The 27,318-nt window shown below is 42.5% G+C and overlaps 1 protein-coding gene across 1 annotated transcript; it reads right to left on the bottom strand.

Moving 5' to 3' along the window:
* Nucleotides 1-348: 348 nt before the first annotated feature.
* Nucleotides 349-26,501, bottom strand: LOC108701719 (TBC1 domain family member 10B). Its single transcript, XM_041577306.1, has 9 exons — nt 24,472-26,501; nt 20,623-20,722; nt 19,799-19,906; nt 19,592-19,698; nt 18,807-18,921; nt 15,331-15,396; nt 13,923-14,112; nt 12,434-12,588; nt 349-3,347 (listed from the first exon to the last, which is right to left on the bottom strand). The coding sequence occupies exons 1-9, from the start codon at nt 26,289-26,291 to the stop codon at nt 2,697-2,699; spliced, it is 3,312 nt and encodes a 1,103-aa protein (XP_041433240.1). The 5' UTR covers nt 26,292-26,501; the 3' UTR covers nt 349-2,696.
* Between the last annotated feature and the right edge of the window lie 817 nt (nt 26,502-27,318).

Here is a 27,318-nt window from a genome sequence, read left to right as displayed (position 1 = left end):
AATGATAAGGATATTAGAAGTCACTGAGGGGTTGTTCTGTGACCATATAAAGAAACAAGGCTGCAGGCTGAGTTATACAGGGAACTCTGAGTATCACTCATGTATTATAAGGGATAATGTACCCCCTACTGTAAATGATAAGGATATTAGAAGTCACTGAGGGGTTCTGTGTCCATTTAAAGGCTGTAGACTGAGTTCTACAGGTTAGGGAACCACTCTGTCACTTTATATTTTACAAAAATGATTTCATATTCAGTGGGCATCTCAGACAAATCTTTTCAGGCCCCCGGGATGACGTTCTCTTTAAAAAAATATAATGAAATCACACAAATTATCAAGACACACAGGTAAGGGTTAATTTTTTTTATAATGATGCCGTAAAGAAAGGGTAAGAGTGGCAGCAGGACAGGGAGCGCCACCTTAATCCCACGCTGCACCCCAGGGGTTTTTTTTTCTGACAAATACATAATATTACAACAAAATATTCCAGTTCCATCCATCAGTGCTGGAGAGGCTGCAGAGCAGTCTGTATGTTACATGCACAGTACAATGTATATGTAGGACATGCAGGGCAGTTTACATACATGTTGGGCATTGCGTCCGGGCAGAGGAGGGTAAGAACAAGCCCGCGGGCTAATACAATGGCACCAAGTGGGTTGGACTTGGGCAACATAACAGTTCCCACGGCTGAACGAAGCTACAGTCTAGAACTCTTACAGGGAAATCATCAACTACAACTGACTGGCGGTTCTCCAGGACTGACACAGAGTAACATGCAGGCCACACCCCCTGTGCCGATGGGATTAAAATGGTGGACAACCGGGAGACACCGCGAGTAGCGTTTTTGGAGTGTAAGAAGCAACGTGAGAGGAACAGACAAGAGCGGTGGTGAATGTGCGAGCGGTGAAATGCCTCCACTAACGTATCTCAGATATACACAGTGCTGTGTATCCTGCAACTGTCAGACAGCAGAGTGACTGTACAGCTGCCCCGACCTCTACTCCATTCATTAATGGCCCTTGGCTCCTATAAACCAGGAACTTTGGCAGAGGGCACGTGCCCTGATGATAGGGATGTATGAATCCAGGATTCCGTTTGGGGTTCACCCTTTTTCAGCAGGATTATGCTGATCCTTCTGCATGGCCGAACCTAATCCAAATCCTAATTTGCATATGCAAATTGAGTGACTTTTTGTCACAAAACAAGGAAGTAAAACATGTTTTCCCCTTCCCATCCTTGCATATGCAAATTATGATTCTGATTCAGTTCGGTATTCGGCCGAATCTTTCACGGAGGATTCGGCCGAATCCAAAATAGTGGATTCGGTGCATCCCTACCTGATAAACATTTGGGGCCTCTGAGAGAAGTGTGACGGAAGAAGACTGGGGATATGAAGAAACCGGAATAGCTTTAAGCAGGAAATCCACCTAGAAGTGAAATGAGTAGGGAAGCAAAGTACAGGGAAGTGAGAGCTGAGCAGCAGAGTAGTGTGTAATCATATCAGAGCAGAGCATCAGGGAAAAGCATAGAGATAAAATGCACTTCATTGAGGCAACTGGCACCAAGCCCCGCCCACTGCGCTCCCCAGATGCATCAATAAAGTCTGCTCTACTTGGCAAATCAGTGAAAGTGCAGATTTAGCCTCTCCTCTGGGGCACAGGTACAAACCATGGCAGAACACTTTCTGCTTAACGCTCTGCACTGCTAAATGGCATTTAACTTATGGAAATGATGCTCTGCGTGCTGCAATGGGGGGGAAGAGGAGGAGTGGAGCTGCTCTGGAGCCTGTACAGTTAGTGCAGAGCTTTGGGATTACGGCACATGGAGTCATTTAAAAACAAGAAGCCACGTGACCAATATATATACACAAATAAAACAAACAAAAACCTGAAATGCGTGCGGAGCAGTCGGTGGTCAACCCCAGTTACATGCGGAGCACGTGGCTACCCCAGGCCTACAGACGGCAAGTGGAACAGGCTGCACACGCATTGTAAACAAGGACAGGCTGCCGGGTGCAAGTGCACGAGAGAAAGGAGTGAAGAGGGGAGTCGGTTGCACAAGCAAGAGGGTGAGGTGCAGGAAGAGAAGGATATATTTATATATATATATAATGAATTGGGGGGATCAGGGAAAGCTTCCAGTGGGAAGTGGTATCCTATGAGAATCTCCAGATTCCTAATTTGCACCAGAGAGCATAGAGGGGTATTAGTTATAGATATAAGTTTATATGCACTGAGTGTGTGTGTTATATGCAGAGGAGATTGGTCCAACACATGTGCCCTTCTTGGACATTCAACTAGGAGGAGCTTTCCCACTTTACCCCTTTAAAACCACGAGGAGCATTAAAACGAATGTATTTGGGACAACTCTCCTTCTCTGCGGTTTCCTGCAGGACACCCCTATGTCCTATTTGCATGGCTGTATACATTAACAGATAATTGGGGGGGGCAAGTCTTAGCTCAGCTCCTCCCATGTGTGGTGAAAGTACACACACCTCTTCCCCCTATTGTTGGTACAGCCCTGGCCCCCCTAAGGGAGAGCCCCCTCCTGTGGATATGTCGGGAGCTGGGAGTAGTGCTGGATGTCTCTCAGTAAGACTCTATGGTAAGGACTTGGTTTGCATTCCAGCGCCAGGCTCTGCTGCCTTATACAGGGGTGAAGCCCCCCAAGTCAAAGGGTAGGGGGGAAAGAATCCTTCAAAAGTATGTGTCATGAACTGCCCCTGCTGCACTGTCCGCTGCCCCTTTCCCAGTCTTTTTCGGGGCATCCGTTGCCGGGGTGGATGGGTCTTTGCGCCGAAAAGAAAACTTCCTCTCTTTTTTCTGCTTCCCCTCGACCTTCTCCTTCTGAACTCGTTGCTCTTTCTCCCTCTGCTTCTCCTCTTTTTCTCGCAGCTTCTCCCTCTCCTTTTCCTTCAGCTTCTCCTCCTTCTCTCTTTTCCGCTCCCGTTCCTTCTCCTCCTTCTCTTCCCTCTCTCTCTGCTTCTCTTGTTCTCTTTGCTTCACCTTGACTTTCTTCCCGCTTTCTTTAGGAGGGACCAGTTGGGTTTTGTTGGAGGTCGGGGAAGGCAGGGCTGGACGAAGCCCCTCAGATACCACCACGGACTCGGGAAGCAGAGCAGCAGTCGGGGGTGGGGAGTAGCGACGGAAGCTGGAGAGGCTGGAGAGGCTCAGACGGCTGCCGCTGAGGGATGGGTTAAGCCTGACTTTCTCTTCGTGGATCTGACGAGCTCCGTGTAACCGGCGAGAGGGGCGGTACTGTAACTCGCCTCGATTCTCACGCCACTTCCGCAGTTGGGTGGTGCCTTCTCGCTCAATCAGCACGTCCGTGATAGGAAGGCCGCTGATCTACAGAGACAGAGGATGGAAAATAAGTGCCGTAACATCTAATGACAGAGATATATAGTGAACAAAGTACCCCCTCTTGTAAATAATAAGGATATTGTAAGTCACCGAGGAGTTTCATAACCATATAAAAACACGAGGCCGAAGGTTGAGTGTTTTTATACAGGTCATGGAACTCCAATGTTACTTCAAATATCCTCATATTTTGCAACATGGGTTACTTTATTTATTATGATACACAAGTTTCAGTGAGTCATGTGACAAAAATGACATCACTACTCACCATTTATAACTGATGACATCACTGATCACAGTTTATAAGGATATCATTTACAAGATAGTCATGGCTTTTGTGTATTATATAGTGAATAAAGTACCCCCTCTTGTAAATTATAACTTAGAGGAGTTCTATGACCATATAAAAGCTTGAGGCGGAAGGCTGAGTGTTTTTATACAGGTCATGAAACTCCGAGGTGACTTCTACGATCCTCATATTTTGCAAAAGGGGATACTTTTTTATAATACACAAGTTTTAGTGAGTCATGTGACAGAAATGACATCACTACTCTCACCGTTTATAACTGATGACATCACTAGTCACTGTTTATAACTGATGATATCAGTACTCCTCGAGAGAGAGAGAGAGAGAGAGAGAGAGAGAGAGAGAGAGAGAGAGAGAGAGAGAGAGAGAGAGAGAGAGAGAGGCCCCAGGAGGTATTAATGAGTAATTTCAATTAGGGATGCACCGTATCCAGGATTCGGTTTGGCATTTGGCCAGGATTCTACCTTTTTCAGCAGGATTCGGATTCTGCTGAACCGAATCCAAATTTGCATATGCAAAATATGGGTGGGGAGGGAAAGTAAAAAATGTTTTCCCCTTCCCAAATGCAAATTAGAATTCGGATTCAGTTCGGTTTTTCGGCCAAATCTTTCGCGAAGGATTCGGGGGTTCAGCCAAATCCAAAATAGTGGATTCGGTGCATCCCTAATGTCAATAAATATTGGTAAAACAGGGCAATCTCTAGACATTTTTGGGGCCTGAAATTTGCTGTGGGGCCCAGTAAGATCTAGTTACGCCACTGATATTGCCAAGGACTATTGTGAATGACAGTCGTGGCCGGGGTTCACAGTATGAGCCACAAGCTGAAAGCAGACACACAAATAACACAACGTACATAATGAACATCCACATAACGGGAAGTGGCCCTGGATACGGTGTGTGGAAGTGCAGCAATAAGGAGAGAAAGGGAAGCGAAGGTAAACTTTAACACCCAGCAGCATGCACCCAAACTGTCACACCTACGCACCCAACTGTCACACCTACGCACCCACATGAGGAACACCAGCCTCAGCCCACAACATAAAACACTACCCTTCCCCAAAATGTCAATTAAATTCACCTTTCAGTTAACTTTTAGTATGTTATAGAATGGCCAGTACTAAACAACTTTTCAGGTGCTCTTCATTGTTTATTTTTTTTAATAGTTTTTTAATTTTTGGCCTTTTTCTTCTGACTTTTTCCAGCTTTCAAAAGGGGGTCACTTGCCCCATAGAAAAACAAATGTTCTGCAAGGCTAAAAATGTATTGTTATTGTTACCTTTTATTACTCCTCTTTCTATTCCGACCTCTCCTATTCATATTCCAGTCTCTTATTCAATTCAGTGCATGGTTGCTAGGGGAATTTGGACCCTAGCAACCAGATTACTGAAACTGCAAACTGGAGAGCTGCTGAATAAAAAGCTAAATAACTCAAAAACTATAAAGAATAAAATACGAAAACCAAATTGCAAATTAGCTCAGAATATCCCTCTCTCCATCATACTAACAGTTAATTTAAAGGTGAACAAACCTTTTAAAGGGCCGTCTGAAACCCTCCAGATGCTGAAAAACAACTTTTAGTGGACAGCTGTCTAAAACTTTTTAATTGGCCTTCATTTTTTGTTTTGTATAAATGGTTTTAATTATTTGCCTTCTTCTTCTGACTCTTTCCTGCTTTCAAATAGGGGTCACTGACCCCATCTAAAAACAAATGCTCTGTAAGGCTACACATTTATTGTTACTTTTTATTCCTCATCTTTCTGTTCAGATCCTCTCCTGTTCATATCGGAGTCTGTTAGTCAAGTCAATGCATGGTTGCTAGGACCCTAGCAACCAAATGGCTGAAACTGCAAACTGGAGAACTACAGAATAAAAAGCTAAATAACTCAAACCCCACAAATAATAAAAAAAAATGAAAACCAATAGCAAATGGTCTCAGAGTATCACTCTCTACATATACTAAATGTTCATTTAAAGGTGAACCACTCCTTTAATATCTGACTGCACCAGAATAATAAAAATCACAGGGGAATTTACTCCTTTATGGTTGGGGAGACCCGAGGACAAAGCCCATTTTTTCTGTTTTTTTATTGGTGCAATAGTAAAAGGTGTGACTCAAGGCCTGACTTACCATAAAAACGACGGATTTAGTGAATCATTCGTTATCACACACAACAAACGTTTGCCCTTCACTGCGGCAGATTAAGGCAATCGCTCCCTAGTATTATATTTGCTATAGGACAAACACTTTCAAGGTTATTTTAGGGCTCTCTGCTTCCCTATAAACTGCACATATATAATCCCTTGCTGATGGGCAGAGTACATGGGAGATATTGGACAGCACTGGTGTAAAGTTCTACGGACACGTCACGCCTGGTTATACTGGTTATACTGGTGTTTGTTGCAGATATCCTGTGTAAAGAGCGTAGGGGGTGAATACAAAGTAGACGGGGCCGTTGGCAGCTTTCCCCAGCCTCCAGCACCTTAGTACAGGTATAGTTATCCAGACAGCTCCGAATTATGGAAAGGCCGTCCCCCATAGACTCCATTTTATCCAAAATATTTATAAATGATTTTCTTTTTTTCCTGTGTAATAATAATAAAACAGTAACTTGTACTTGATCCAAACTAAGATATAATTAATCCTTATTGGAAGCAAAACCAGCCTATTGGGTTTATTTCATGTTTACATGATTTTCTAGTAGACGTAAAATATGGAGATCCAGTTTAGGAAAGATCCGATATCCGGGAAAAAAAAAACCAGGTCTGAAGAATTCTGGATAACAGGTCCCATACCTGCACCTTGTATTTGATCCCAACTAAGATATAATTAATCCTTATTGGAGGCAAAACCAGCCTATTGAGTTTATTTAATGTTTACATGATTTTCTAGCAGACTTAAGGTATGGAGATCCAAATTACGGAAAGACGCCTTACCCTGATCCCAAGCATTTTGAATAACAGATCCCATACCTGTACTGGGTAAGCATCAACCCGGTAACTGAGGCTTTACTTGTCCTTTAATAACACAGAGGATGGCTGCAAATGCAGCTTTCTGGTTATTCAAACCACAAAGCAGAAGAAATCAGTTTGTGCACCTAATCCCAGCACAGCACCTTACTGATTAGCTTCCCCTGTCTGTGTCCTGCCGCCTTGCAATACACATGTACAGCTCAGTTTACAGGAAGTGCTACTCGCTGGCAGAGCTGTGATTGGCTGGGATGTAAAGCAAGGACATAGTGGGGCCCTGCAGAGCAGCAGGTGTAGGTAGGGGGGTGAGTGGGTAACAGGTACAGTTTGGGAAACCGACTGCAGCAGCATACATGACTCAAGCTAAAGGAACAGTTCAGTATAAAAATAAAAAATGTTTCTAATATAGTTATTTAGCCAAAAATGTAATGTATAACAGCTGGAGTGACTGGATGTGTAACATAATAACCAGAACACTACTTCCTGCTTTTCAGCTCTCTAACTCTGAGTTAGTCATAAGGGGGGCCACATGGGACATAACTGTTCAGTGAGTTTGCAATTGATCCTCAGCATTCAGCTCAGATTCAAAAGCAACATTTATGTCCCATGTGGCCCTCCTTACAGTCACTGACTACTGAGAGCTGAAAAGCAGGAAGTAGTGTTCTGGCTATTATATTACACAACAGTCAATCCAGCCTTTATACGTTATATTTTTGGCTAACTAACTATATTAGAAACATGTTTTATTTTTATACTGAACTGTTCCTTTAAAGCTTCTCAAAGCAGCAAATGTTGCTCCCATACACACGGATTCTTTACAGTAAGAAGGTAAAAATATTTGCAGAAAAATACTTTGTGCTTTTCAAGGGCCACAAAATATATTTTCCCCTTTGTATTTGTACAAGACTCTTTATTCTCTGGATTCAGTCACCTTTATACCTCCTGTAGCCCTGCTGTGATGAGCCTTATACAAGATGGAGGCAAGAAAGTGACATCATTGGGGGGTGCGGCTAGATAAAAAAAATGGCTGGTAACCGTAACATCAGATATAGTATTAGCAGGAACAGCCCCTAAGTTTGCTCATAGTCTGTACAGAGAGATCCCATAAAACTATGACAGCATAGGTATTCCCTGTATTAAGCACAATTCTGCAGGAACAGTCCCTACGTTTGCTCATAGTCTGTACAGAGAGATACCATAAAACTATGGCAGCATAGGTATTCCCCTGTACTAAGCACAATTCTGCAGGAACAGTCCCCTAAGTTTGCTCATAGTCTGTACAGAGAGATCCCATAAAACTATGGCAGCATAGGTATTCCCCTGTACTAAGCACAATTCAGCAGGAACAGTCCCTAAGTTTGCTCATAGTCTGTACAGAGAGATCCCATAAAACTATGGCAGCATAGATATTCCCTGTACTAAGCACAATTCAGCAGGAACAGTCTCCTAAGTTTGCTCATAGTCTGTACAGAGAGATCCCATAAAACTATGGCAGCATAGATATTCCCTGTACTAAGCACAATTCAGCAGGAACAGTCCCTAAGTTTGCTCATAGTCTGTACAGAGAGATCCCATAAAACTATGGCAGCATAGATATTCCCTGTACTAAGCACAATTCAGCAGGAACAGCCCCCTAGGTTTGCTCATAGTCTGTACAGAGAGATCCCATAAAACTATTGCAGCATATGTATCCCCTGTACTAAGCACAATTCAGCAGGAACAGTCCCCTAATTTTGCTCATAGTCTGTGCAGAGATACCACAGGTTGAGAGCGCTTCATCTTTTCCTTATGATATTTATTCATCTGTGACAATTGTTTGGTTCATTTAAACCAACTGCCGTATCACAATGAACACTTTGCATTTGCTTCAGCTTTCAGTTTGTATATTTAAAGCCACAGGTCTTAAAACTGAACAGGTTTCCTCCCATTGTTTCTCTTAAAGAAGTGGTCTGACACTCCCCGTGAGGCTTTGAATGCGGTTCAACGTGGGAGCTGGTTCCTCTAGATCCATTAAGTGTTGGAATTTAGGGAAGAGCGGTGACTAATAGGAACATAGAACTATTGTGGGTTGTGACTCAATACAAAAACACTAAGGGCGCCACTTAGATCTTGGGGTGCAATGAGCAATAGGGTGTTTCTGATTGGATAAGATCATGATGTTAAATACCTATGAATTTCTGTTGCCCATATTGTACTGAGGAATTTCCATATTGTAACCAGAGACCCCCTGCTCTTGCATATAAACAGCAAAACTCCCCTTTAAAGGAGTGGCTGAGCTTTAAGTTACATTTTAGTATGTTATAGAATGGTTGATTCTAAGCAACTTTTCAACTGGTCTTCATTTTTTCTTTTTTTTATAGTTTTACAATGATTTTGCCTTCTTCTTCTGATTCTTTCCAGCTCCCAGATAGGGGGTCACTGACCCCATCTAAAAACAAATGCTCTGTAAGGCTGTGTATTGTTATTGCTACTTTTTATTACTCATCTTTCTACCCAGACCTTCTATTCATACCCCAGTCTCTTATTCAAATCAATGTGTGGTTGCTAGGGCAGTTCAGACCCTAACAACCAGATTGCTGAAATTACAAACTGGAGAGCCGCTGAATAAAAAGCTAAATAACTCAAAGACAACAAATAATAAAAAATAAAAACCAATCGCAAATTGTCTCAGAATATCCCTCTCTACATCATACTAAACCTTAATTTACATTAACTAAAAAACCCAACTTGAAAATTCGAATTCAAATTTACAATTCGAACCCTGATAAATCTGACCCCAAGAGTTAATTTAAAGGTGAACCGCCCTTTTAAAGTTAACCTTAAGTATGTTATAGGGCTGCTGTTATAGAGCAGCTTATCAGTTGGTCTTCATTATTTATTTTGTATGTTGTTTTTTTATTTATTTGCCATTTTCTTCTGACTCTTTCCAGGTTTCAAAAGGGGGTCACTGACCCCATCTAAAATCAAATGCTCTGTAAGGCTACAAATGTATTGTTATTGCTACTTTTTATTCCTCATCTTTCTATTCAGGCCTTTCCTATTCATATTCCAGTCTCTTATTCAAATCAGTGCATGGTTGCTAGGGGAATTTGGATCCTAGCAACCAGATTGCCGACATTATAAACTGGAGAGCTGCTGAATAAAAAGCTAAATAACTAAAAAACCACAGATAATAAAAAATGAAAACCAATTGTAAATTGTCTCAGAATATCATTGTTTACATCATAAGGGGCTGATTTATCAAAGGTGGAATGTTAAGAGTTTTTTTTTACCTCAAATGAACTTGAATGACCTTGAAATTCGAATAGTATCTTATGACTCAAACGAATATTACCGACCTGAATACTCAAATCGAATTTGACTCAACTCCAATTGAGTTTTTTTCTCTGAAAAAACCTAGAACGTCAGGAAGGCTATTGACATGTTCAAATGGGTCACTGGACCTCTGCCATCGACTTCTACATGAACTCGCCAGGTTTTAGGCGGCGAATAGTCGAATTCGAGTTGTTCCCGGGGTCCAGGTATGATAAATCTCAAATTCGAATTTGAGTTTAGATTATTCCCAGCTCAACTTTGTGAGTTTTGACTTAAAATGTACAATTCGAACCTTAACTCTCTTTCCTTTAATGGAAAATCGTGTTGATGAACAAGAGGGGTGCAGAAGACAAAGGCAGAAGCAGAGGTCAAACCTGCAACTCTCCCAAAATCTCCCAAATCAGAGCACAACTGCGGAGGCCACATTCAATCATAACACAAACAGAGACAGTTGCGTGGGCACAGCCAAGTGGTTCTACATAAAATCACCCATCTGGAAACGCCCTCTATGGAAATGGTTTGACCTCACGTTTTTTTCTCTACAGCTGAAGTGTTGCCACAACAAACTGATAAATAAAACTAGCAAAGGGGTGGGATCGGTGGAGCGAGGTAGAAGAGATCTCCATCACTACAAGGACACAGGTACAGTATTTAAAGGAGAACTAAACCCTTCCAATGAATATGTCTACAAACGCCATATTTTATATAGTGAACTTATTGCACGAGGCTAAAGTTTCAGCTTGTCAATAGCAGCAATGATCCAGGACTTCAAACTTGTCACAGGGGGTCACCATCTTGGAAAGTGTCTGTGACACTCACATGCTCAGTGGGCTCTGATTGGCTGTTGAGAAGCTAAGCTTAGGGCTCGTCACTAATTATCCAGCAGAAAATGAGCTTCCCTGGCTGTAATATAAGCTGATGCTACAGGTTTGCTGATTATTAAATTCTGATGCTAATTGCACTGGTTTCTGTGCTGCCATGTAGTAATTATCTGTATTAATTACTATCAGCCTTATATTGTGACATTTCTATTCTATGTGTACTGTATATTGTGAGTGGGTCCCTAAGCTCAGTAAGTGACAGTAGCACAGAGCATGTGCAGTGAATCAGCAGAAAAGAAGATGGGGAGCTACTGGGGCATCTTTGGAGACACAGATCTTTACTGCTAAAGGGCTGTGGTTGCCTTGGGCTGGTACAGAAGCACAAAACATCATGTATAACATTTCTACCTACTTCTTTAGTTAAGCTTTAGTTCTCCTTTAAGGAAAGCCAGCAATCTCAGTTTAGTGAGTTTCCTATAGGGCCTATACCATCCAGGCTAAATCATGTCAATTTATAAGAAAGGAAAATGGTAATGGAAATGGTATGGAATCTCGAATTCATGTGAGTTTTTAAAAACTCCCATAAACTCCCATAAATTCAACGAATCAAAATGTATTTTAAAAAAAGCAAAATTTTCAAACTCAGATGAATTAAATCGACCAGAAAACTCGAATCGAATTCAATTTGAATTTGAAAAACTCAATTCAAGTTTTTTCTCCGAAAATAACTAGAATGTTAGGAAGGCTGCAAACAACTCCAAATTGATCCCTGGACGTCTCCCATCGACCAACAGCAATTGGGCAGATTTTAGGTGGATTTTTAATAGTCGAATTCCAGTCTTAAAGGGGTAGTTCACCATTGAGTTAACTTTTAGTATGATGTAGAGCGCGATATTCTGAGATAATTTGCAATTGGCTTTCATTTTTTATTATTTGTATTTTTTTGTTATTGAGCTTTTTTTTCAGCAGCTCTCCAGTTTGCAATTTCAACAATCTAGTTGCTAGAATCCAAATTACCCTAGCAACCATGTATTGATTCAAATAAGAGACTGGAATATGAATAGGGAAAGGTCTGAATAGAAAGATGAGTAATACAAAGTATCAATAACCATAGATTCTTAGCCTTACAGAGTGTTTGTTTTTAGATGGGGTCAGTGACCCCATTTGAAAGCTGGAAAGAGCCAGAAGCAGAAGGCATCTATAAAAAAAAAAAATACACAATGAAGAGCAATTGAAAAGTTGCTTACAATTAACCATTCTCTAACATACCGAAAGTTAACTTAAAGGAGAACCACCCTTTTAAAGGGCCGACGTATGATAAATCTCGAAAATCGAATTCGAATTTTTAAAAAAACTGTGATCTAATTTGTCTAACTCCCTAGTCGAATTTGACAGTTTTGACCATAAAAAAAAAAAAATCTGATAAATCTTAGTGTTGACAACTGAAGGCAATTGATCACAATCCCTATGAAAGGAAAAGCAGGTAAAAAGGAGTAAGTCAGGTCTGTATAATGAAGCCCCTGTGTATAATCTCAATGCCAGGGATAATTCTCAAGATGCTCTTTGTGATTCACCATTTCATATTGCTTTCATTTGTGCAATGAGCCGGCATGAATCGGCAGTGAAATCAGCAGCAACACTCCGCTATATTTCCCAGCACTTACCTCAGGAAGCAGGAAATCCTCCTGCATGTATTGTGGCGGCAGACTGCGCAGCTTTTCCATGGTCTCGTACATCCCCTGGCAACTGCGCAACTTGTCCACGGAGCCCAGAGTGTGTTTCAGTAAAACCAGACCCACGCGGAACACAATTTTAATCCCTGAGACAGAACAGAGGCAGGTTATACAGGAAGAACATTTGTTCGGATAGTCCCACCCCTCAAGTCACATTAAACTTGTCCCTCCCCCATCTACGACTGGTTATACCTATCGTTGCCACCCGGCCGGCATTTTACCAGCCTAGCTGGTAAAAAATTTACAAATTACAAATTCATTACAAGTTTACCGGCAATGTAGCTGCCATTAAATTTGTAATACCCCTAACAAAAGCCCTTGGCCCACTCCCAATCCGCTCAAAACTCACCATTTCTCCGCCTTCTGCCCATCTCGCACCATGGCCCCACCCCTTTTATGTCACAGCCCGTCCCCTTTACGTCACAGCCCGTCCCCTTTACGCCACAGCCCGTCCCCTTTACGTCACAGTCCGTCCCCTTTACGTCACAGCCCGTACCCTTTATGTCACAGCCGCACCTTTTAAGTCACAAACCACTCATTTTATGTCACAGCCAGCCCTTTTGTGTCACAGACCGCCCCTTTTGATCCGACCCCCACCACCGGCCGGTGGAAATTTTATGAAAAGGTGGCAACCCTAGTTATACCATATATATATATATATCTATATATATAGTCTTAATATACCACTTACAATGGGTTCCTCATTAATGGGATTCGGTCATGATTTTTATGATCTAGTTTTTATTTCTAAATGACACTGTTTACACTGCAAATAATTCACTCAACAATATAAAATTTCATTCCTGAACCAGCAAGTGTATTTTTTTTACCTGTAATATTGGTGTGTAGGTGCATCTCAGGTCATTTTGCCTGGTCATGTGCTTTCAGAAAGAGCCAGCACTTTAGGATGGAACTGCTTTCTGGCAGGCTGTTGTTTCTCCTACTCAATGTAACTGAATGTGTCTCAGTGGGACCTGGATTTTACTATTGAGTGCTGTTCTTAGATCTACCAGGGAGCTGTTATCTTGTATTAGGGAGCTGCTATCTGGTTGCCTTCCCATTGTTCTGTTGTTAGGCTGCTGGGGGGAGGGAGAAGTGTGATATCACTCTAACTTGCAGTACAGCAGTAAAGAGTGACTGAAGTTTATCAGAGCACAGGTCACTTGACTGGGGGCAGCTGGGAAATTGACAATATGTCTAAACAGATTTTTTCATATTTAATTTTGAAATCTGACATTACTCTTGAGAATTCTGCTGGAGCAGCACTATTAACCGATGCGTTTTGAAAAAAAAAAAAAAAAAAAAAAAAGATTTGCCATGACAGTATCCCTTTAACATATTGTCTGCATTAAAATGTATCAGTAAAAGAAATCTTCTTGCTATGTATACTAATACTATTTCACCCCCCACACATACACACCTTCACAGAAAAACATATCCCAGACACGCAGCACTGATGCCCACGGCAGGGTCCGGGAGAAGATGCACATAAACCACTCGGTCATGTAAAGGATGGGGTCAATCTTGAACTTCTTCAGGTGCCGGTAGGCCATGGGACACACCTTACGCAGGAGGGCAAAGAAAATCTCCCCGTCTAATTGGATCGCTTCCTACAGGTCAGTGAAGGAACAAGAGACTGAGTAATGAACCAATAAGAAGGCCGTGACTGATATATAGAGAGTGTGGGATATGAAGAATATGCATAGACTGTGACATGTGCACAGCTCATAGACTCCTGCAGTTCTAGCTCAGGGAACTAGCAGAGAAGAATGTTAAAGGGGTGGTTCACCTTTAAAGCAGAAGGAAAGGCTAAAAGTAAGTAAGCTTTTTCAGAAAGGTCTTTTAAATACACCAGTAAACCCTCGAAATAATGCTGCTCTGAGTCCTCTGACAAAAGAAACACTGCATTTTTATTCTGTCTATTGTGTACTCATGGGCTTCTGTATCAGACTTCCTGTTTTCAGCTTAAACCTCCAGGGCTAGGGCTTGAGCATGCTCAGTTTGCTCCTCTCTCCCTCCCTGCTGTAATCTGAGTCAAGAGCTATGAGTGAGCAGGGAGAGACTCAGGCAGGAAGTGATGTCACAGCAAGCTAATATGACAGCTGCTATCCTAAACAAACAGAGAGTATCTAAAGTGGTTTACTCAGGTATGGTAAAGGATTCTACAGAATAAATATAGTGTTATAGCTTGTACTATTGTGGCTAATCTATTGGCAATAAACTGCTTTGGTAGCTTTGCTTCTCCTTTAAAGTTAACTTTTAGTATGTTATATAATGGCCGGTTCTAAGCAATTTTTCTATTGGTCTTCATTATTTATTTAGTATCGTTTTTAATTTTTTCTCTTTTTCTTCTGACTGTTTCCAGCTTTCAAATGGGGGTCACTGACCCTATCTAAAAAAAACAAATGCTCTGTAAAGCTGCAAATGTATTGTAATTGCTACTTGTTATGACTCATCTTTCTATTCAGGCCTCTCCTATTCATATTCCAGTCTCTTATTCATATCAATGCATGGTTGCTAGGGCAATTTGGACCTTAGTAACCAGGTTGCTGAAATTGCAAACTGCTGAATAAAAAGCTAAATAACTCAAAAATAATAAAACTAATTGCAAATTGTCTCAGAATATCACTCTACATCACACTAAAAGTCAACTCAAAGGTGAACAACCCCTTTAATACAGAGCAGAGTATGGAAGAGAATAATGCAGAATACTAATAATCATCGATAATGTGGGAAAGCAGTACAGGGTGGAACATGAGAAAGAAACAGTAGAACGAGATATGAGAAATGCTGCATACTGTGGGATACAAGGTAGAAAGTGCACTTACCAACCCAGCACTGTAATATCCTGGTAGGTATTTATCACAGATCTGAACCAAACACCAGAAGGCTTGCTGAAACAACAACCAAAAAAAATTTGATATTTTACAAAAAATGAAAGGACTAAGGAGTATAGAGTAATAGGGGAAAAGTGAGACACAGTATAGAAAGAGAAGGGGTTAATGAGTCGTAAGGTTAGAGTAAAAGGTGCAGTGGCGAAACCATGACTCAGTAGACAAAGATAAGGGGTTAATAGGTGATACGGTGAAGAGTTTGAAGAAGCAGTAGACAAAGTATGACTCACTAGACAAAGAAAAGGAGTCATGGGTAATACACTTAAAGGAAAACTAAAGCCTAACTCAAGAAATAGCTAGAGATGTTGTACATTTTGTTTTGTGCTTCTGTACCAGCCCAAGGCAACCACAGCCCTTTAGCAGTAAAGATCTGTGTCTCCAAAGATGCCCCAGTAGCTCCCCATCTTCTTTTCTGCTGATTCACTGCACATGCTCTGTGCTGCTGTCACTTACTGAGCTTAGGGACCCACTCACAATATACAGTACACATAGAATAGAAATGTCACAATATAAGGCTGATTAGTAATTAATACAGATAATTACTACATGGCAGCACAGAAACCAGTGCAATTAGCATATGCAAATAGACTATTTTGTGAAGGATTCGGGGGTTCGGCCGAATCAAAAATAGTGTATTCAGTGCATCCCTACCACAGAATGAATGACTTAACCCCTGCTGTCCTGTAGAATGCACAAAACAAGAGAATGCAGGTTAAAGCATCGTGCTTTGTAATGCCTTTCTTTATATATAAATGTGCAATTGCTGGACACTGGGTGTATTTTCACTTCTTGGAAATGATTTAATGCATAAGGGCAGAGAAGATATGAAATTCCCTATAAGTGAGGGCGGCTTGAACGAGTGATTCACTTGTTGGGTTAAGGCAAAACAGTAGGAATTCCCCCAATGTGGTGTAATAAGGTTGTTTACCTGCCTGCCTGCTGTGTGTTTAATTCTTTCTAAATCAGGTCAGGGAGCACTTGGTAAGGCTAATGCCACACGTGTCTTAGACTTCTGTACCAGCCCAAGGCAACCACAGCCCTTTAGCAGTAAAGATCTGTGTCTTTAAAGATGCCCCAGTAGCTCCCCATCTTCTTTTCTGCTGATTCACTGCACATGCTCTGTGCTGCTGTCACTTACTGAGCTTAGGGACCCACTCACAATATACAGTACACATAGAATAGAAATGTCACAATATAAGGCTGATTAGTAATTAATACAGATAATTACTACATGGCAGCACAGAAACCAGTGCAATTAGCATCAGAATTTAATAATCAGCAAACCTGTAGCATCAGCTTATATAACAGCCAGGGAAGCTCATTTTCTGCTGGATAATTAGTGACGAGCCCTAAGCTTAGCTTCTCAACAGCCAATCAGAGCCCACTGAGCATGTGAGTGTCACAGACACTTTCCAAGATGGTGACCCCCTGTGACAAGTGAAGTCCTGGATCATTGCTGCTATTGACAAGCTGAAACTTTAGCCTCGTGCAATAAGTTCAGAAAATAAAATATGGTATTTTTAGCCACATTCATTTTTAGGGTTTAGTTCTCCTTTAAAACAAGAATGAGCAGGGGGTGGAGAAACGATGCCACTATCAATAAAAATAAGTGGTTCCCATGTAAATGTCAGGGCAAGAGGAAAGGACAACGGGGCTCATTTATCAACACTGGGCAAATTTGCCCATGGGCAGTTACCTATAGCAACCAATCAGTGATTAGATTTTTGAAGCCAGCTGCAAGTAGAACAATGAATGACTTTTATTGGTTGCCATGGGTTACTGCCCATGGGCAAATTTGCCCAGTGTTGATGCTACACAAATAAAAATGGGTTTGTGTGTAACCAGGAAGGAACAAGAAAGGGACAACTCTGAAACCCAACAACAAATCAGGGGGTGCTCGTGCGTAACCGTAGCAAGATGGAGCAGAGAAAGAGAAAACACAAAGCAAGGGTAGATGAGTGTTGATGGGGGATGGTAAAAAAACAAGAGAATGTCAGTTTCATTGGTAGGAATGAAAGAGGAATGAGGAAGTATTGTGGGCAGTTACCTTAGCCAAAAATAACAGAACAGGTTGTACAATTAGTTTCAATGGGAAGGCAAAATACACAAATACATGAACTAAGAAGTGGTGGAGTGTCATTTTTCCGCCGCACACCTGTAATTCACCAATACTGCAATTGTGGTGCTGGTCCTCCGTTGGCCCGGCAGGGTCCCCTAGCAACACAAACATTTGGAAACGGATCCGCACACACTCCAGATTATGCAGTCAGGGAGGGAAACCCTTTTATTATGCCACCAAAAAAATCAACATTTCGGGACCCTCCCTTCATCAGGATACAATTCTTATTGTTAATAGTGCTGCTCCAGCAGAATTCTGCACTGAAATCCATTTCTCAAAAGAGCAAACAGATTTTTTTTATATTCAATTTTAAAATCGGACATGGGGCTAGACATTTTGTCAATTTCCCAGCTGCCCCAGTCATGTGACTTGTGCCTGCACTTTAGGAGAGAAATGCTTTCTGGCAGGCTGCTGTTTTTCCTTTTCAATGTAACTGAATGTGTCTCAGTGAGACATGGGTTTTTACTAGAGTGTTGTTCTTAGATCTACCAGGCAGCTGTTATCTTGTGTTAGGGAGCTGTTATCTGGTTACCTTCCCATTGTTCTTTTGTTTGGCTGCTGGGGGGAAAAAGGGAGGGGGTGATAATCACTCCAACTTGCAGTACAGCAGTAAAGAGTGATTGAAGTTTATCAGAGCACAAGTCACATGACATGGGGCAGCTGGGAAATTGACAAAATGTCTAGCCCCATGTCAGATTTCAAAATTGAATATAAAAAAATCTGTTTGCTCTTTTGAGAAATGGATTTCAGTGCAGAATTCTGCTGGAGCAGCACTATTAACTGATTCATTTTGAAAAAAATTTTTTCCCATGACAGTATCCCTTAAAGAAGGGAGGGAGCCACTACCCCCCGCCCCCCCCCCCCCCGAAACATAGATTTTTTTTTTTTGGTGGCATGATAAAAGGGGTTCATTCTCGACTGCATAATCTGGAGTGTGTTCGGATCCGTTTCCAAACGTTTGTGGAGCAAGAGAAGGCCCAGGCATTGTCGAACTGAGATACCAGGGGCCCACCAAAAAACCTGAGACAAGGGACCCACTCTACTATTATTCCTCTCCTCGCTCAACCTCTCTTCTCCTAGACTCTTATTTATACACTATAATCTATTATTTTATTCATTCAGCCTCTTTGTTGTCATAGAAATAAGGAACAGCCATGAAATAGGCCAAACGTTTAGAAGCAGAAGGGCCCACTGACACCAGTTTTCCTGGTATCCCGATGGGCCAGTCTGACACTGGTCCCAGATATGAATGGTTGGGAATGGGTGGGGAAGAGATAAAGGAGACAATCACCTCAGCTGGCATGTGCATGAGAAGAACAGCTGCCACCGGAGCCTGCGCCTGGCAATATCCTTCCTCCGGCCGGTACACAGTGTAGGCTTTTAGGATACGGTACAGATCCTGCTGTCTGGGAGCGTAAGAATGGGAATGAAAGAGATTACAGGATAGAAGTGAAAAAAAAAATATTATACTGGAATGACTCAAGAGAAAGACATTTCATCCATTATTCTCTTTTCTTAGCCACACCCAATTTCACATCTTTTAAACAATGTAAGTCTCTATAAAAAGATATTGCATAAAACAGCTCATATGTAAAACCCTGCTTTATGTAAATAAACCATTTTCATAATAAAATACTTTTTTAGTAGTATGAGCCTTATGGTAATCATAAACAGAAAATTGCCATTTTCAAAAATAAGGGCCACCCCCTGGGATTGTATGATTCACGGTGCACACAAACATGTTAGGTCACATGAGCCAATTAACAGTCACTTCTTCCTGTTACAGTTAGAGCTGCAGTATTTCTGGTCAGGTGATCTCTGAGGCAGCACACGGACTATCATAAAATGGTGGTTCAAGGCAAGAGATGTAAAAGGGCAATATTTGCTTAAAAATATATTCCAGTTTGGTAAGATTCTTTAATATGCCACTTAATATGATATAAACCGTCTGTTGCTTAAATATTCATTTTGGGGGTATAGTTTTCCATTCTTGCCCTTGCCTTCCTCTAAAATAAAGCACTAGTATAGCCTGGGAAGCAACTCCCAGAATCTTCATTTCCCTCTTTTCAGACTCACCCGTGCCCACCGCGAGCAGCAAACATCTCATGAAAAGGAAACTGTCTATGTAGATCCTTCTCAATCACATCCAGCCACTTGGGGTCTCCTGGATGCCGCTCCATCTCCTGTAGGTACAACAAATGTATTATTAAAAAAGTTTGCTCTACCATATTTCTCTTTCCCGTATCCCACATTCTCCCAAGACCTTCACTCAGAGTCACTCACATCAAATTTTCCTGGATTCTTCCTTAAAAGTTCCTCGCTGTTAGACAGAAGCTGCCATGCTTTTGCACGAAGAGAGGACGGAATCCCCTTCCTGCAACGGAGCTTCACCTGGAGAAAAAGCAACACTTCTAAGTCAATGAGCTCTCCTTTATACAAACTTCACCAGTCTGAGCCCCTTCATCTTCTCATCTTTGTTAAAGGGGAAATAAACCCCCCTTTAGACATGAGCTCATTCAGAACTGCCAAAAATAACTAAATACATATGCCCATCACCCACAGAACTTAATATACCAGCCCAGAGGTTCAGCAACCCTATAAAAGCAATGGTCCATGTCTTCAAAGTTGTGCACATGGGCCTGTTTGGCCCAGGTAGCCTGTTTGGCCCAGGTAGCCTGTTTGGCCCAGGTAGCCTGTTTGGCCCAGGTAGCTTGTTTGGCCCAGGTAGCTTGTTTGGCCCAGGTAGCTTGTTTGGCCCAGGTAGCTTGTTAAACCCTGCATCCCCCCCATCTTGGATCTTGCTAGGCCATCAGTTGGTGTTAGTGGCATTGCACATGCTCAGTGTGCTTTGGGCTCCTGTTGAGAAGCTAAACATAGGGGACTATAGTAAATGATGATGCTACAGGGCCTGTTATTAATCCATTCTGATGAAGACTGCACTGGAATATTGTATACTGTGAGCCCCTAAGCTCAGTAAGTGACAGCAGCACAGAGCATGTGCCGTGAAACAGCAGAAAAGAAGATGGGGAGCTACTGGGGCATCTTTACAGAGCTTTACTGCTAAAGGGATGTGATTGCCACAAACAAATGTCTTGTTTTATTCTGACCTTCTGGAACCGACGGCTCATCCACTTGTCCCAGTGGCTAAACATGTCCAGCCACTTCAGCTCCCTCTGTCGGGAGATATCCACAGATAGAGCGCTCTCCCTGCAAAACAACAAGGGTAATAAATCAGTTTATGGATCGGCAAGAGATATATATATATATATATATATATATATATATATATATATATTTACTGGGATAATTTGGAAGCATACAGTTGGACAGAGCATTTCACATACTTCCCCACGGGGTGGGAAAGAATGTTATATTTAATCTTTACTGCACAATAGATCAGAAAGTGACAGAAAGAATACAACCATTATAATCTGGTTGTTAGGATCATTGACAGTTCCTAGTTTTTTTTTTTTAGGCCATCTCCTATTCATCTTCCATTTAAAGGAGAAGGAAAGCTACTGAATCAGTTTTTTTTCCAGATTAGCCACAATAGTGCAAGCTATTTCTTTATTCTGCAGAATGCTTTACCATACCCGAGTAAACAGCTCTGGAAGCTCTCTCGGTTTGTTTAGGATAGCAGCTGCCAGATTAGCTTGGTGTGACATCACTTCCTGCCTGAGTCTCTCCCTGCTCACTCATAGCTCTGGTCTTGGATTACATCAGAGAGAGGAGGAGGGAGGGAGGGAGGAACAAACTGAGCATGCTCAAGCCCTAGCAGTTTATGCTGAAAACAGGAAGTCTGATTCTACACAATAGAAGGAAAGAAATGCTGTGTTTCTTTTGACAGAGGACTCAGAGCAGCATTACTTTGAGGGTTTACTGGTGTATTTATATAGACCTTTCTTTCTTTTTCAAACTACAGTCTGGCTACCAGGGTGAAGAGAAATTTGTTTCCATGGGTTACGGCACTAGTACAGCTTTGACCCACTGATTCCTTAAAGGGGTCGCTACCCTTTAAAGGAGAACTAAACCCTAAAAATTTATATGGCTAAAAATGCCATATTTTATATACTAAATTTATTGCACCAGCTTAAAAGTTCAGCTTGTCAATAGCAGCAATGATCCAGGACTTCAAACTTATCACATCGGGTCACCATCTTGGAAAGTGTCTGTGACACTCACATGCTCAGTGGGCTCTGATTGGCTGTTGAGAAGCTAAGCTTAGGGCTCGTCACTAATTATCCAGCAGAAAATGAGCTTCCCCTGTAATATAAGCTGATGCTACAGGTTTGCTGATTATTAGATTTTGATGCTAATTGCACTGGTTTCTGTGCTGCCATGTAGTAATTATGTGTATTAATTACTAATCAGCCTTATATTGTGACATTTCTATTCTATATGTACTGTAATATTGTGAGTGGGTCCCTAAGCTCAGTAAGTGACAGCAGCACAGAGCATGTGCAGTAAAACAGCAGAAAAGAAGATGGGGAGCTACTGGGGCATCTTTGGAGACACAGATCTTTACTGCTAAAGGGCTGTGGTTGCCTTGGGCTGGTACAGAAGTCTAAGACACGTGTGGCATTAGCCTTACCAAGTGCTCCCTGACCTAATTTAGAAAGAATTAAACACACAGCAGGCAGGCAGGTAAACAACCTTATTACACCACACTGGGGGAATTCCTACTGTTTTGCCTTAACCCGACAAGTGAATCACTTGTTCAAGCCGCCCTCACTTATAGGGAATTTCATATCTTCTCTGCCCTTATGCATTAAATCATTTCCAAGACGTGAAAATACACCCAGTGTCCAGCAATTGCACATTTATATATAAAGGAAGGCATTACAAAGCACGATGCTTTAACCTGCATTCTCTTGTTTTGTGCATTCTACAGGACAGCAGGGGTTAAATCACCTCATTCTGTAGTAGGGATGCACCGAATCCATTATTTTGGATTCGGCCGAACCCCCGAGTTCTGTTAAACACTTCAGTAACCTTATTGCAAAAGGGAAGTGCAGCTATAATATCCGGCACCCCCAAGTGCACTAAGCTTTATCTTCTCCATTAACAGACAGGCAGATGCTGCTTTCAATACCAAGATCATATACAAACAAGTAAAGCCACTGAAAACTTTCATTGATGTATATTGGAATTCCATTAAAGGGATTGTTTACCTTTAAAATATTTTTTAGTATGATGTAGAGAGTGATATTGGAATTGGAATCCTTTTTTTTTTATTATTATTATTTGTGGTTATTGAGTTACTTAGCTTTTCATTCAGCAGCTCTCCAGTTCGCAATTTCAGCAGTCTGGTTGCTAGTGTCCAAAATACCCTAGCAACCACGCGCTGATTTAAATAAGAGACTGGAATATGAATCGGAGAGGCCTTAATAGAAACCTGAGTAATAAAAAGTAGCAATAACAATACATTTGTAGCCTTACACAGCAATTGTTTTTTAGATGAGGTCAGCTACCCCCATTTGAAAGCTGGAGTCAGAAGAAGGCAAATAATTAAAAAAAAAAAAAAAAAGTTGATTAGACTTGTCTATTCTATAGCATACAAAAAGTTAATCTAAAGGTGAACCATTTAAGGAAATGGTAGAAAATATAGTAACAGAATTAAAGGGATACTGTCATGGGAAAAAATTTTTTTTTCAAAATGAATCAGTTAATAGTGCTGCTCCAGCAGAATTCTGCTCTGAAATCCATTTCTCAAAAGAGCAAACAGATTTTTTTATATTCAATTTTGAAATCTGACATGGGGCTAGACATTTTGTCAATTTCCCAGCTGCCCCAAGTCATGTGACTTGTGCTCTGATAAATTTCAATCACTCTTTACTGCTGTACTGCAAGTTGGAGTGATATCTCCCCCCTCCCTTTTCCCCCCCAGCAGCCAAACAAAAGAACAATGGGAAGGTAACCAGATAACAGCTCCCTAACACAAGATAACAGCTGACTGGTAGATCTAAGAACAACACTCAATAGTAAAAACCCATGTCCCACTGAGACACATTCAGTTACATTGAGAAGGAAAAACAGCAGCCTGCCAGAAAGTATTTCTCTCCTGAAGTGCAGGCACAAGTCACATGACATGGGGCAGCTGGGTAATTGACAAAATGTCTAGCCCCATGTCAGATTTCAAAATTGAATATAAAAAAATCTGTTTGCTCTTTTGAGAAATGGATTTCAGTGCAGAATTCTGCTGGAGCAGCACTATTAACTGATCCATTTTGAATTTTTTTTTTTTCCCATGACAGTATCCCTTTAAGTAAATAAAAAGAAGAATTCACAGCACATCCCAGTCATGGTGCAATTGGATTTACAGCATAATACAGTTGAGATTCTCCAAAAAAAGGAAATAGTAGATACTTAGTAAAAAAAAACATTTATTTGGGCCTATGAGTAAGTGCCCCAGTAGGCAGGAAACGAGTTAGGCCCTTTGTCTCTCATGTCCAAATAAATCTACTATTTCCTTTTTTGGAGAATCTCCCAACTGTATTAAAGGTGAACCACCCCTTTAACTGATGCTCCATATACTTGCAGTTTTCCTTAACCAGAAAACTATGTTTAGTATAAAGAGCAGAAGGCAATTCACTCAGTAGATTCTGATTGGTTGCCATGGGGTTCCTACTCTGGGGCACATTTGCCCGGTGTTTGTAAATGAGCCACGGTGAGAAATAGATGGCTTGACCAGCAATTGGATCACACAAGACTTTCCATGAAAGAGCCACATCCAAAACCTGGTGTGATCCTCTTGTATATGGGACACAGCTCCAGTTGGATTACTGGAAAGGGACGCCATTTTTTTAGTCCCGCACACGGGCTAATAAGCGGTCGACATGACTACAGCAAGGGCAAAATTGGCACCAATGTCAGCCCACGTATAGCTATCATTATTCCTGCACAATACTTTGATAACAGAACATCTATGCAATATATTGAACCACAGGAAAACTGACCCATTGCCGCTGAACTGATTTCCTCCCAGGAATCCATATTTGTCGGTCTTGCGGTACGGCATGCCATTGATCTCGGAATCAGAGCCCAAAGAGCTGGCATCGTCCATGAGGGTGAGCGACTCCAATGTGCCCGACATCAGGCTAACAGAGTCCAAGTAACTGAGGGTGTCTGGAGCTGGAGGCTTCATCCTGTAGCTGGACAGAGAGGCCGTTTCACTCCGGAGGGAAGAATCCTGATCATGTCCCGGGAGCTGCGAGCCAGGGTACAGATTTGATCTAATTGGGGTGGGGAGAGGGGGTTTAGAAGAGATGCTCCTTTGAGGGCTTGAGAGGTCATTAACACGGATAGGGGAAGGGGCAGCCACTGGGGCTGTTCCAGGTGAAGAATGAGAAGGTCCTGAGGATGTGGAAGGTTGATCTGTTGGACTGCTCTTTTCCAACAAGGGCTTTTGTACAGAAGTCCCAACACTGTGCACGGCCCCATCCTGAACCACCGTTCCCTCCTTCTGAGTGGTGCTCTCTTGAGGTTTGTTAACAATACTTTGCCTAACACTATCCTGCACCTGTGTGACATCAGGCTGCATATTGGTGTCCTGTGGAAGAATTACATTGGTTGGTTGTAGTGCCTTTTCACTTGACGCCATGCTGTGCGGCTGAGATGGGGGAAGTTCACCGCACTGCTGCCATTCCTCTTGCCTCTGAGCTGCCCTGTCGGTTTCCGCTGCCCTGCCATCCTGCCCAACCGTCACCTCCCTCTCAATGACAATCTTGTGTTGTACGGTTACACGATTCTCGGGATTTGCTGGCGGTTTCTTTTCTAGGGCAGAATCCTGCTGCAGCGCCACGGGACTGGCACTATCCAACGGCAACGCTGCTTGGTTGGCACTGACTGCCTGTGCCACGGTCTCTTGGCTTGGGCCCTCTTGTGGTTGTGACGCACAACTCTGACTATTTGAACGGTCTTGTTGTGGAGTCAGGTTATTGTCTTTCTGCTGCTGTGCTTGTCCGATAACACTCGGTTGTGGTGGAGATGCAACATGGCTCCCACTACCCTGTTCCAACACCTCACCCTGTGGCACAGTCACTCGGCCCTCCCTATTTGGTTGCACTTTAATTTGGCTCTCGCGATCCTGCCGTACTATTGCGCTGTCTTTCTGCGGCATCCACGGATGTTCCTGATCCTGGTGACAAGTGATCTGGCCGTCGCCCTCTGTTTCCAGGATGAACTGAATGACTTGATGTTGCGGCGGAGTGTCTGGTGTCACATTCTCCCGCTGAAGACTCTGAGGCAGAACTCCATGTCTCTCTGGGTCCTGTTGTGGCGGCACATTAGTGGCGCTGGGGCCCTGTCCCCTTGTGATGTCCTTTGCTTGAGTTACAATGATTTGCGCCTCATGGTGCAGGGTCCCTTGTCCCTCATGAAGCTGCTGCTGGACATCACAACTCCTGGTATCATGTTGGGGTGTTGTTGTTGTATCACTGCCCTGCTTGTCTGCTGATGTTGTGACCCTGCTCTGCATCACTATGACAACCCTCTGAGTGACACTCCCATCCTTCCTGTGGCCTTTCTCACTTCCATCACGGGCAGCTTTCTCAGGGGTTCCAGGAACTTCCCCCCTAGTCACTGAATCACCGCTACCATTGACATCACTCCCTCGCTCCCACAATGCCCTCTGCTCACCACTGACGTCACCTGCCGCGCTACCCTTTGCCTCTCGTCTTACAGGGCTGAGCGTCCGGCGGTCCATAGAGCTCTTGCGGGGAGGGGGTACGGGCCGCGGTCCCGGAGGTGAGAAGCCGCGTCCAGGGGGCAATTCCATGTTGGTGCCCCCAGTTTCCAGCTTTTCCTCCCTCTACGATATGGTGCAGGCCGGTGGCTGAAACGCGCACCGGCCCGGATTGACAGGGAACCAACTCTGGCCAATCAGAGAACAGACAAGCAGAATAGTCAGCCAATGCAATTAGAACAAGGTGTGAGCCATGAGAACAGCATAGACGAATCACAGAACCGCTGAAGGAGAAAAAAATAACAGGCGCGCTGTGATTGGCCAAAGGCGCAGCTTTGCCTTCCAATCAGTGAAAAGATAGGTGCGGTGAGAAGAAGGGCGGGACCCGGAATGAGGAAAAGGAAATAGAGGCCTGATAACAAAGGGTGGAGCCCCCACCAATCAGAATCAAGATTTTTTTTTTTTATTTACTCAATAACTTTATTCAGGAAAACAAAATGTAGCAGATAGCTATTTTCCGCAAAACAGGTGGCACATTACTAGGGTTTCTGACTCCTGCGTTGCACTGAGTGCGCCAACTGGAGCAGACATAAGTGTCTGTGCTTGGCGAACTTTACCACAGCTTCAGAAGCATCACGTGGGCCATTCTTGTACTGAGGCATTAAATGTCAACCCTATTGACTAAAACAGACATGTTGCCATTGGCTGCTTCTGTTGTCACTAGGGTTGCCATCTGGCTGCTGAAAATGCCGGTTGATTCCAATGTTATTAATAGGGAAAAAAGATAAATATATAGGCCGGTATGTTTTTCCAGAAAAAGTGGCAATGCTAGTTGTCACCCTAATTTGGAACCCATTTCTCATCTGGTAACCAGCAGCTTGATGGGAAACCCCATGACAACCAATCAGATGTTTGATTTCATCGTTCTTCCTGCAGCTGTGTGAAATAAGCTAATCACTGATTGGTTGCTATGGGTTACTGCAAATGTGTCCAGTGTTTATAAATGACCCCCAGTGTGTGGCTCACAGGAGCATTTTATGAGTGACACAGGGTGGATCCAGCATTCCTCCCTCTGCCTCCTAGTCATGTACACAACTTGGCAAACACTGTGGCAATGAAT

This window comes from Xenopus laevis, chromosome 9_10L (genome assembly GCF_017654675.1).
Source record: "Xenopus laevis strain J_2021 chromosome 9_10L, Xenopus_laevis_v10.1, whole genome shotgun sequence".
NCBI classification, from domain to species: domain Eukaryota; kingdom Metazoa; phylum Chordata; class Amphibia; order Anura; family Pipidae; genus Xenopus; species Xenopus laevis.
This window is presented reverse-complemented; position numbering and strand designations above follow the sequence as displayed.

What these genes read in the sequence shown, in the direction of transcription:
- LOC108701719 (XM_041577306.1), bottom strand. Translation starts at nt 26,291, where the DNA reads ATGGAATTGCCCCCTGGACGCGGCTTCTCACCTCCGGGACCGCGGCCC. An exon ending in TCATGCACATGCCAGCTGAG is followed by an intron (nt 15,397 to 18,806) that starts GTGATTGTCTCC and finishes TTGTTGTTTCAG; the next exon opens with CAAGCCTTCTGGTGTTTGGT. An exon ending in AGGATTTCCTGCTTCCTGAG is followed by an intron (nt 3,348 to 12,433) that starts GTAAGTGCTGGG and finishes CTGTCTCTGTAG; the next exon opens with ATCAGCGGCCTTCCTATCAC.